A 12,988-nucleotide genomic window follows, 5' to 3' on the forward strand; every position below is an offset into this window, starting at 1 on the left:
ACTAGGAAGGGGTTACCTACTTTGGTCGATCTTGATAGAAATTAGGAGTTTTCTATCTCTCTCTAGATCTTCCTCTTTTGTTCTTTGTTCCTATCACGTATGTAAGGGTTACCCCCTTTCCCAGGTTTCCCCAGGCACACTCACGGGCTGGTTGCCCTTGGCAACTAGCTTTTGGTTTCTTTTATTTTAATGTGGATAATTTTCAGAATTGCTGTGGTTCCTTTTTGTGACAACTGTTTGTTTTCTACTTTTCAGGTTCAAGACATGGTCCATGGAGTGACCACTGAGGAGTGCCAGGCAGCTTTACAGAACCACGGTTGGAGTGTCCAGAAAGCTATCCAATATCTGAAGGTATAGTGCACTCCAATGAATGAGCTCTTTCTTAATCTAAATACAAAAATACATATAGTAAGAACCAAAGAAAAAAAGTTACCTGCGCTCTCTCCTTAATCCCTATGTATATTTAAACAAATGGAGGTCATTTAGTTATTCCAATGGCCACTGGAGGGAATGCCCACCTGCCAACGTCAAGGCAGACCCCCCCTAGACGGGTCCTACTCTGACCCTTTACATTGCTTCCTTGAGCTTCTGGCAAAAATATCTCTAATGAGACAGAAAGGGGTATTTTTTATATACACCCCTATATACTTGTTGATCTAAAACTGAAAGAAATGTTTATCTTCATCTCTCTAACATGTTTTTTTCCCTCAATATTTTGCACATACTGTAAATCTACCTTCATTAAATTCATATTCCATGGTGGTAGCTATAGTGGTTATTCCACATTCCAAATCTTTTGTTCCTTGTGGTTAGGAATAAACCCCTCCAATAATAATAATAATAAATGACTTTTTTTTTTAAAGAAACACTGTAGCCTTAGGAATACAAAAATGTATTCCTGATGCTGCAGTGTCCCTTAGCCATAAACTTCTTGTTCCCCTTCCCTGGGTGTTATAAGGATTAGTAAAAAAAAACAAAAACCTTTCAACACTTACCTCTTTATATCACCGAGGTCCCTCAGCGCTGGTTCTCTTCTTCAAATATCTTCATTAACAATACTAATAATTGAAGCTATTACAATTTGTAGTTATTATTATTGAATTGCCACCCTCCTGCGAGCTGTGGTTAATTTCCATTAGTTGTACTTTGGACGTACTGCTTGGAAATCTAGGTTTTATGTTGGCTATCTAAGAAGTCCAACACATTTATAACATATATTAAGGGATTAATAGGTAATCTAAAAAAACTATTGAAACATTTTTGCTGATTTTTGTTTTTAAGATTCTTTCAATGTCTGCCCTTAGTAACAAGCTTACATACACATTTTGACATATGAAAAAAATGCATTGAATCAAGTTGGACATTGTCTAGTAGTCTTACCGATACGCTCTCCGTTCTCAGTTTAGCTAAGTAAGAAGATAGTTAATGACGCCCAAAAAAAAATTCAAACAAATATGAAGATGGTTACGTATTATTTGAAGGAAAAAATGCTTTTAGTAGTAAAGACTTAGTTAGTCACGTTCACATATCCTCTTTCAGTTATTTGGTGTACTAGTGAATACTCTTTGAAATTGTACCACTAACACATGCGTTTAGCTGTGTGGTATTTACTTTGTGAGCAAATTTGTCTCATTTACTGTGGGAGTGTATACATTACATACCTTAATTACTTCTGCTCATGATTTAGGTGGAGCAGCTGTTCTGCCTAGGTCTGAAGACACGAATGGAGTGCCACAAAGTGCTGGAGATGTTTGACTGGAATCTGGAGACTGCCAGCTCCCATCTTCTGGATTCCTACAGCTGTGGACAGCAAAAGTATGGAATTATGAAATTTATGTTAATTCTTTCAGCACATTTGAATGCAGATTAGGCAGCTACAATTATCATAATGAGTATTGTTTTGTATTCTTAGAAAACATTAACAATAGGAATATTTTATATATGCATAATTGCCAGATTAATCGATTTATCTCTGTGTTTTTGATTTGCAGACGGTGATGTAGCGCCTTTGGACAGTTGTCTGAATCTAGATATGCTGCCAACCTGCACAACATTTAGCTACATGGACTCTTCTGCACAGTAGATCCATTGACTGGCAGGGTGGAACCACTTCTGTCTATCTTGGGACCTGCCTGAACAATGACTTTCTCCCACTAGTGGGGAATCCGTTAAACCAACCCAGTGTTTTGCTACATGGACTTGTGTTAATGTTGCATTTTCTGTTTTAATGTGTTGTTTTTTTCCCTTTTTGTTTGTTTGCCCTATTCTGTTGTTTATTTGTGTAACTCATTGTTTTTATAAAAAAATGTGTAATTTTAATATATATATATATATATATATATATATATATATGTATATATATATGTATGTATATATATATATATATATATATATATATATATATATATATACATATACATATATATATATATATATATATATATACATAAATATAAGATATAAAGTTTATTTGAAGAAAAGAGGAGATTTTGTGAATATTCTTCTGTTTTTATTTTGGTATGATAAACAATGGTTAATCACCAAAAATACACATACAAAGAATACGAAGAAACATTAACACAGGTATTCAGTGTATTGTAGACAAAGTATGCCATTGAATATTAACAAGCTGTTTGCAGACATTTGTAAAACCTTATTTAAAAAAATTATTGTGTTTTGTGTTTAACATTTTAGAGTGGGGACTCTCGCCATGCCACATATACACATACTTAGTATGTGAGTTTACTAATCAGACAACAGGCTCTGTTACTTCCTGGTTGTTTAACTCAGTGGAGCTAAACTCACGAGGCACACAATTGCCCAGAGCACCTGCCTTGCAAACACTTCTTGCTTTGCTGCATTGGGAAGTCTGTGATTGGACTGCCATAGAAATAGGGAGAGACCCCTGACGAAGGTGCCGTTTGAGCTCCAAAATACGCGTCGGGTTATTTAATTTTATTTTAACTTGCACTAAGGACTGATTCACTTTGGATTCACTATTTTGATTAATAGGGTGTTGGTGGGATTGCAGGGAATTTTATGGGGATAACGACAAGGATAGATACGAAAGGCATTGGTGACTCAGATGGGAGTAACCGATTTACATACTATTATTAGCACCCATGAAGGTGCAGACAGGGATAGCTAGGAGAGGACAGCAATGGATCTATACAGCATTTAAGCACCTAATAAGTTTTAGGCAGGAATAGCTATATGATTCCTTTTTGTATTAGGGATTTAGGCAACAAATAAAGCTTAATAAACTACTGAATAGGCAACAAAGTGAATTACCAAATTATATATATTTCCCTTTATTCTATCACAGCTGCATTAACTCTTAGGACTGTAAAGTATTATAAATACCAATGTAGGGATCTCCTTCTGGGATCTCTTGAAATCTAATCATTTTGCTTAATGAAGCAGTGTTGGTGTATAGATCATGTCTATTAAGTTGCACTGCTCAATTCCCTGCCATTTAGGAGTTAAATCACTTTTATTTCTGTTTATACAGCCGCAGCCACACCTACTCTGGCTGTGACTGACACAGCCTGCATGAAAACAAAATGGTTTCATTTTCAGTCAGATGTAACTTACTTTGAAAGTTGTTACCGATACTCTGAACTGAACTTTAATAACACACAGGAGGCTCCTGCAGGGCCTAGCAAGCTATTAACAGAGCAGGGAATAAGATATTCTGAATTAAATATAATTTACAATAAAGAAGTGTAAACATTACATGACTCTTTACAGGAAGTGTTTGGGAAAGCTGTGTATGTCACATGAATGGAGGTGTGACTAGGGCAGCATAAACAAAGTGATTTAACTCCTAAAATGACAGAGAATTGAGCAGTGAAACTGCAGGGGCATGATCTGTACACCAAAACTGCTAGAGTTGTTTTGGTGGCTATAGTGTCCCTTTAATGTTAATTAGGCTCTAGATAAGCCTCTAACTATAAACATAAATACACTACAAATACTATTCTTATGATGTTGGGTGTAGTGGCTATGGTGATGGGAGTGACTTTAGAACTGTTTAACGTCTTCACGGGGGCCCAGCAGTTGATGTTATCCACCCGCTCTAGAGCTCAGCAAGAGCTGGAGCTTCCATTATCTCTCCTGAGCTAAGCACTGCAGTGCAAGGCTAGCGCATTAGCTGAGATTATCAGCTGTTTTATCTCAGACAATGATCTAAGCCCTGCACCATAAAACTGGAAAATATGTGAGTTGAAAAATTATTTAATTCCAACTCTTGGAATTTTGGTATGCTGGGATACATCTTATATGAGTGACAATATTATCATATTATATTTGATAATCTTTTCATACTTTTATTATTGTTAATCAATTTTTATTTTTTTTAATTTTCATTTTGAAATGTTTGTATGCTTTGTACTATTATGAGCATAATTTGGGTTTAACTACAGAATGTAACTGGCTGGTACACCGGTATGCATTCCTGTTTGTGAGGATTTTATTCACTTTTTTCCTTTGAACCTTGAAAATATCGCCAGCATACTGGAGAGTGTCATACATAAATGACTTGTACGCTGTAGACCAGCGCTTCCCAATTGGTATTCCATGGAACACTGGGGCTCTGCGAGAACATAACTGTGGTACAGCTGCGATTTGCCCATCGGGTGGCCCATGCACTTAGGACCACCCGATAGGTATTATGCTGAACTGGGGCCTGTTCAGGCCCCTAGGTCCTTAAGAGCACGACCTGGACCCTCTAGTGTCGGATGCTGGGTGGAAGTGACAGCTGGATAGAGAGATGCAGCAGCGGTGAATGAGCTACTGCACACTCCACACACCAGCCTTAGCCAGCAGCACTACAAGCAAGCCACCCTCTTGCAGACGAAAGGTAAGCTAAGGGTGGCTGCAAATATACAAATGGTGGCATGTGTGTGTATCTCTGAGTGTGTGTGTGTGTTTGTATCTGAGTGTGTGTATGTGCCAGTTTGTGTGTATGTGTCACTGTGTGTATCTGAGTGTGTGTGTATGTGCCAGTTAGTGTATCTACATGTCAGTGTGTGTATCCGAGTGTATGTGAGTGTGTATGCCAGTATGTGTGTACAGGTGTGGGTGTGTCAATGTGTTTATATGTGTTAATTTGCATGTTCATGTACACTGCCACATACATACATACATACATACATACATACTTACACATATATCTGTGAAAGCAGGTATGTATGTGGCAGTGTAAACATCCCAGAAATTAAACACAGACACAACGTGCAAACACAAATATTACATACAAATACACCTCTGAGTTCAAACTTCAAATTTTTATGCAAACACTCAAACACATCCTTTACTCAAACATTACTACACACAAATGTACGTCCGCATTTAAAAGCCAACAGTCTATCCAAATACACTGGTTTTTAATTTTCTTACCGTTGGGACCAGGGCTCTTTTTACATTTCTGCGGTGTTTGTGTTTTTTTTTTTGGAAAGTTATAGGGCTATAAGTAAAAGTAGCACTTTGCTATTTCCAAACCATTTTTTTTTTCAAAATTAACGCAAGTTACATTGTAATACTGATTTCTGTCAGGAATCCCTGAATAACCCTTCATATGTATATATATATTTTTTAAAAGAAGATAACCTAAGGTATTAAACTTGGGGTATTTTGACTATTTTCATGCAACCATTTTACCACCAATCTATGTCCAATTAAAAAATAAAAATAATAATTATTGATTTTTTTGACACACATAACAATTTAAGAATATATGTATGGAGAACTTTAAGTTTACTGCCAAAGAACACCCCAATATGTGTTCAGCAACATCACCTGAATACAGTGATACCACCCATGCATAGGTGTGTCGGGTTGTTGCTTGTTGCTCCTGAGGAAAGCCCCGGACGTGGGCTGAAATGTCGAGATTTTATGGAATAACCGAATGAAGATGTTTACTTTTTAACTACAAGACCGTGAGTGCTAGCCTATATTTTACATATATATATATGCAGAACCTTTATTGGGTGTGTCTTGCTAATTGCCTATAATTTCCACCTGTTGTCTATTCCATTTGCACAACAGCATGTGAAATTGATTGTCACTCAGTGTTGCTTCCTAAGTAGACAGTTTGATTTCACAGAAGTGTGATTGACTTGGAGTTACATTGTAATGTTTAAGTGTTCCCTTTATTTTTTTGAGCAGTGTGTATATATATATCTACAGATATATATATATATATATATATATATACGTCCTAGGTCCCAGCACTCAATGCTCCCGGACTTTTAATGCTCTGGTGCTGTCTCCAACCAAATTGTTTATTGAAGTATAGGAAGTGAAAAGGGTAGGCGCGCATCCGTTATTGCTATTTCAATGTTCATTTTACATTGATACATTGCAAATATGATAGTATAACATGTAAAACTGTTCCAATCCTTTACTTGTGCCTGTATTTTCTGTCAGGAGCTGAAGGTGGGACTCAGTGTTAGTGTGTCGTGTTTTCCCCCTCTCGTGCTTTTGAAATATTGTCTGCCCGGGTAGGGCATCTGTTGCTTAATAGAGACCTTGAAAAAAGTATTTTACAGAGTGAAACATCGACTTAAACGTTGTGCGAATTTGTAATTGCTCAATAAAGCAACAGATGAAATCTACTTCGAAAGACTCCTGAGTGCTCTCTACTGGTATCGTGTGTATACTAGTAGAGAGCACTCAGGAGTCTTTCAAAGTAAATTTCATCTGGGTCTTGAAAAAAGTATTTTACAGACTGAAACGTCGACTTGAACATTGTGTGAATTTGTAATTGCTCACTAAAGCAACAGATGGAATTTACTTTGAAAGACGCCTGAGTGTTCTCCACTGGTATTGTGTGTGTATATATATATATATATATGTATATATATATATATATATATATATATATATATATATATATTATTTAAAAAAAAACAATTTATTAACTTTATTTTATTTATTTTTTTACTTTTTATTGTTTTTGTTTATTTACTTTTTTCACTAGTCAGTCAGTTCAGGCAGTCTCCCTGCTGGCAGCACAATGGACACCTATTGCGGCCATGTGACCGGTCTTTCAGATCACATGGCCCCTGGGGGTCCTAATCTGCAGAAGGGTGACTGTCTGGACTGTCAGACAGTCACCCCATAGAAGAAGAAGACCGATCGCCGGTGGGGGAACGGTGGCGATCGGGTAAGTACATATGGAGGGAGAGGCAGGAAAAGAGAAAAAGGGAGGGGGGGGTTAATTTAACCCCTTAAGACCGCAGCCAAATATACAAGTTGTGAACCAAAAAAAACGTAAACAAACCACAGATTTTGACTATGTCTGTTCAACAATAATTTACCTCTTTCATATTAAATGCACCCACACTTATTATATATCATTTTGTTCAGGGGAAACAGGGCTTTCATTTAACATCAAATATTTAGGTATGGAACATAACGTAATATGAATAAAATATAAAAAAATTAGAGAAAATATGATTTTTTAACATTTTCTTAGTTCTATGTGACATTCTAACTGTGAATGTCATAATACTGTTTGCTTTTACTGCAATAAAATACACATATTTGTATTCAGCGATGTCTCACGTGTAAAACAGTACCCCCTATGTACAGGTTTTATGGTGTTTTGGGAAGTTACAGGGTCAAATATAGCATGTTACACTTTTCAGTTTTTTGACATTGAAATTTGCCAGTTTGGTTACGTTGCCTTTGAGACTGTATGGTAGCCCAGGAATAAAAATTACCCCCATGATGGCATACCATTTGCAAAAGTAGACAACCCAAGGTATTGCAAATGGGGTATGTCCAGTCTTTTTTAGTAGCCACTTGGTCACAAACACTAGCCAAAGTTAACGTTAATATTTGTTTGTGTGTGAAAAATGCAAAAAACTAATTTGAAAGCCAATTTTGGCCAGTGTTTGTGACTAAGTGGCTACTAAAAAAGACTGAACATACCCCATTTGCAATACCTTGGGTTGTCTACTTTTGCAAATGGTATGCCATTATGGAGGTAATTCTTATTTCTGGGCTACTATACGGTCTCAAAGCCAACGTAACCAATCTGGCGAATTTCATTGTGAAAAAACTGAAACGCAAGCCTTATATTTGACTCTGTAACTTTTGAAAACACCATAAAACCTGTACATGAGGGGTACTGTTATACTCAGGAGACTTTGCTGAACACAAATATTTGTGTTTCAAAACAGTAAAAAGTATGACAGCAAAAATATTGTCAGTGTAAGTGCCGTTTGTGTGCGAAAAATGTAATAAATTTAACTTTCCCTGACGATATCATTGTTGTAATAAATTTTACGGTTTTGAAACACAAATATTTGTATTCAGCGATGTCTCACGAGTAAAACAGTACCCCCCATGTACAGGTTTTATAGTGTCTTGGAAAGTTATAGGGTTAAATATAGTGCTAGCAAATTAAATTCCCTATACTTTCGGCCTGGGTTGTTAGGCAGGTCCTGCAAATTGTAATTAATAAAAGGACCTAATTATGTAAAATTATTACATAAATATATATGTAAAATTATTATATAAACACGTGTGTGTGTATATATATATATATATATATATATATATGTATATGATTTTTTTACTATTATTTTTATTTATATATAGGTATACAAATAGTGATGTATACGTATATACTTAGGTATATACATATATATATTATTTTGTTCTACGTGTATTTTGATATCTATCTATCTATATATATATATATATATATATATATATAATCAAAATACAGTTAGAACGAAATTACACACATATATATTTTTAATAATTTTTTTTTTTTTTACGTATTTACATATTTTTTATTATAATATATATATATATATAATTATAATTATGTATATATTTAATCAATATCCTTCTACGTGTATTTTGATATTAATATATATATATAATTATATATATAAATATTAAAATACACTTAGTGTATGTGTAAATGTGTAAATGTGTGCGTGTATATATATATATATATATATATATATATAGATCATATATATAATATATATATAAATGATGTAAGTATATTTTATTTTTAACTTTAATTTTTTTTTTTTTTTTTACTTTAAGGGGTTAAGAGGGGAGGAGAGGGGCAGAGACAGTGTCAGCCAGTGATTTTACATCACTGGCTGACACACAGGATCAGTGATCACAGTGACTGCCTGTCACTGTGATCACCTCCTGCAGATCGCGGTAATTGGCCACAGGGGGAGTGCCTGGGTGACCAGGCATGCCCCCCACCGCGATCTGCAGGGGGATCCTGCCTGCAGTTACTATGGGTCAGCCAATAGGCTGACACATAGTAACTCTGATCGCAGTGACAGGCTGTCACTGCGATCAGATCGCAGGGAGAGGCGGTCTCTGCATTCAGATCGCAGAGACAGCCTCTCCCTGCGATCATACTCTGCAGATCGCGGTCACTGACCGCAGGGGGACTGCCTGGGGGGCCAGGCATGTCCCCCGACCGCGATCTGCAGAGTGAAAATGCGGCCGGCTCCATGTGTCAGCCGATTTTAAAATCGGCAGACACATGGTAAATACCGATCTCAGTGACAGCCTGTCACTAAATTCCTAATACCTGATTGGCCTAATACCTCCCAAATGTCATGTATCTGGTCGAGGGGATGCTGCAGGGAAACTCAGGATAAAGCTTTCAGAAAACCTATGCTAATCTCTCACTTTCATCTTTAAAGTAAATCCATACCCACTAACAGCAGTGTCCAATAAATCAGGATTTCGGTGTGTGTGTATGTGTATTCAGCGGACTGTGTGCATGTATTGTATGTATGTATGTATGTATGTATTGCATTTGTTGGAGATACTAATAAATATAAGCTTAATTTTATCTATAATTTAAATTTTTATTCCTGTGAGTTATGTGTAGGCATGGCCCAGTGCACTGCTTTGCCCAGAGGCCCATAATGTTGTTAAGAAGGCACTTTATGGAGTGAGTGTAGAAGAAAGGGAACATGCCAAAGTGTTAGACAGACTGAAGCAGCAAGAGCATTTGCGTAGTGCATAAAGTCAGTTTTACCTTAACTAATTTCATTGCCAGTCTGTCCACACCAGTTTTCTTCTCCTACACAGGGCCAGCCCAAGACATTGTGCAGCCTTGGTCCAAGAATGAAGTGCTGCCCCACCCCCCAAAAAACAAACAAAACATATATGTTTCTACAATGGTAGTATATCTATGTGTATGTGCTGGGGATGAAATGTGTCTGTGTGTTTGCTGTGGATTAAGTTTGTGTCTGTGTGTGTACTGGAATGAAGTGTGTCTGTATGTGTGCTGGGGATGTAGTATGTGTCTGTGTGTGTGCTGGGGATGAAGTGTATGTCTGTCTATGTACTGGGGATGTAGTATGTGTCTGTGTGTGTGCTGGGGATGTAGTATATGTTACGGTTGTGCCTGGGAAAAATATTCGGTTTGGTTCTGCATTCCGAACTTCGAAACTTCAACACTTTGGGACTTTGGAACTTCAGTACTTTGGGTAAGTGTAGGGTTAGGGGTAGGCTTAGGTTAGGTTTAGGGGTAGGGTTAGATTTAGGGGAAGGGGAAGGGGAAGGGGTAGGGGTAGGGTAACGGTTGGTTTAGAGTTAGAAGTAAGGTTAGAGGTAGGATTATGGTATGGTTAGAGGCAGGGTTGGGTTAGGAGCAGGGTTAGGGTTAGGAGTAAGGTTAGGGGTAGGTTTAGGAATAGGGTTAAGGTTACCCTACCCTTAGATGACCCCTAGCCCTAGTTCTAACCCTACTCCAACCCCTACCCTAACCCCAACCCCCTCCTGTTTTGCCACTTTTCAGAAATCCGAAGCACTTCCGAAAATCGGTACGGTTCAGCATTCCAAAATTCGGCACTTCAGAAATTCGGTTCGGTTTGGCATTCCGAAATTCGGTACTTCGGACATTCGGAAGTATCCGAATTTCCGAAATTAGTCTGAATTTGTATTCAGAACGAAACGAATTGCACATGTCTAGTATATGTCTGTGTGTGCTGCGGATGTAGTGTGTCTGTGTGCTGGGGATGTAGTGTGTGTCTGTGTGTGAACTGCAGCCAATACACTTACCTATACACTGTGTCTGTGTATATGCATGTGTGTAAGTGTTTGTATCTGTGTCAGTAATTGTATCTTGGTCTATATATCTGCATGTTTGGAATTTTTTATATCTGTGTGTGTATGAGTGTGTCTGTGCAACTGCATGTGTGTCAGTATATGTATTAAACTGACACACATGCAGATATTGACATACATACAGATGTACACACAAACTGATATGCCTGCAGATACAGACATACACACTGACACAGACACACATACTTACACATACACATCCAGACACTGACACATACAAATACAAACACTACACAGAGACACATGCACACATACAGATACACACTACACAAATACAGAAGCACAAACTTCACTCATACAAATACACACACTACACACATACAGATACATACACTACACATACACATATACACACATTTCAAACATGCAAACAGATACACACACACTACACATTCAGATACACACTTCAAACAGATACACACACACACACACACACACAGATACACATATACAAACAAATGCACAGAAACGCCCATTAAAAAATGAAGCCACCCTGACACCCACCACCATATGGGCCGCTCCTAAGTCGGTCATCAGGGGTGCCCTCATTAGGGAAGCTACCAGAAAAAAAAAACGAAAAACAAAACACCTAAAATCCCTCCTACGTGACCTACACACCCAAGAACAGAGACACAAATCTAACCCCACCCCCAAAGGGCTCACAGCCCTACAAACTACCCGACGCCACATCAAAGAAACCCTACTGGACGACGTAGCTAAGGCAATGACTTGGTCTAAGAGAACATTCTATGAACAAGCCAACAAAATGCACACGCTATTGGCACGGACTCTCCGCCCACGACCAAAACAAACTCACATCACGGCAATTAGAGACCGCACAGGTCAGACTAAGACAGCACCTACCGACATAGCTCAAATATTCACAGAATTCTATAAAACCTTATACACCCACAGACGCCGGCAAAGCCCCGCACATGCAGGATGAGATCAGACAATACTTGCACAAAATTAACCTCCCGAAACTGACCCCCTCAGTAACAGGAACCCTAGGGGAAGAATTCACAGCGGACGAAATAGACAGAGCCATCACACGCCTTAAAGGACGTAAAGCCCCGGGTCCGGACGGTTACGAGGGCAGCTATTATAAGACATATAGGGAGGAACTGACACCCCACCTATTAGAGTGGTTCAACCACCTGATGCAGGGCGGACGCCCTGACCCGGAAATGTCCACAGCTCACATAGTACTAATACCAAAACCGGGAAAGGACACGACGTACCCAGAACACTACAGGCCCATATCATTGATCAACCATGACGTAAAACTACTGGCCAAGATACTGGCAGACAGACTATCCCCACACTTACATAACCTAGTCCATGCCGACCAAGTGGGATTCATCCCTGACCGCCAACTATTTGAAAATACCAGACGCAACATTGACCTAATTTGGACACAGACGACTTCACAAACCCCAGCGCTCATTCTCTCTCTCGACGCCGAAAAGGCGTTCGATAGAGTTAAGTGGATATACCTGTTTGAACTCTTACGACATCTCCGATTCCCTGAAACGTATATTAAAACAATCCAAGCCATGTACACTGATGTCAAGGCACTCATACGGATCCCAGGCGCCACAACATCCCCCATCACCCTACACAATGGCACGCGCCAAGGCTGCCCGCTGTCACCTCTCTTATTCGTACTCATGTTAGAACCCCTACTACAAGCAATCAGATCGAACAGTTCCATAGAGGGAATCACAGTGGGCGACCAAACGTACAAAGTCTCGGGATATGCAGACGACGTCCTTCTCACCCTTACAAACCCAGGGAATTCAATGACGGCATTAGACAGAGAACTAACAGAATACGGAACCCTCTCAGGTTACAAGGT

General features: G+C 38.4%; 1 protein-coding gene across 8 annotated transcripts in view; it reads left to right on the forward strand.

Moving 5' to 3' along the window:
• TNK2 (tyrosine kinase non receptor 2) overlaps positions 1–2,256 on the forward strand; it is a 205,011-nt gene extending 202,755 nt beyond the window's left edge. For all 8 annotated transcript variants that reach the window (XM_063442836.1, XM_063442829.1, XM_063442833.1 and 5 more), the window contains 3 exons: positions 256–351; positions 1,688–1,815; positions 1,992–2,256. In XM_063442836.1, the coding sequence (XP_063298906.1) occupies positions 256–351; positions 1,688–1,815; positions 1,992–1,998 (231 nt within the window). In that variant the 3' untranslated portion in view covers positions 1,999–2,256. The remainder of the gene's footprint in view (positions 1–255; positions 352–1,687; positions 1,816–1,991) is intronic.
• Positions 2,257–12,988: the final 10,732 nt, after the last annotated feature.

This window comes from Pelobates fuscus, chromosome 2 (assembly GCF_036172605.1).
Source record: "Pelobates fuscus isolate aPelFus1 chromosome 2, aPelFus1.pri, whole genome shotgun sequence".
Classification (NCBI taxonomy): domain Eukaryota; kingdom Metazoa; phylum Chordata; class Amphibia; order Anura; family Pelobatidae; genus Pelobates; species Pelobates fuscus.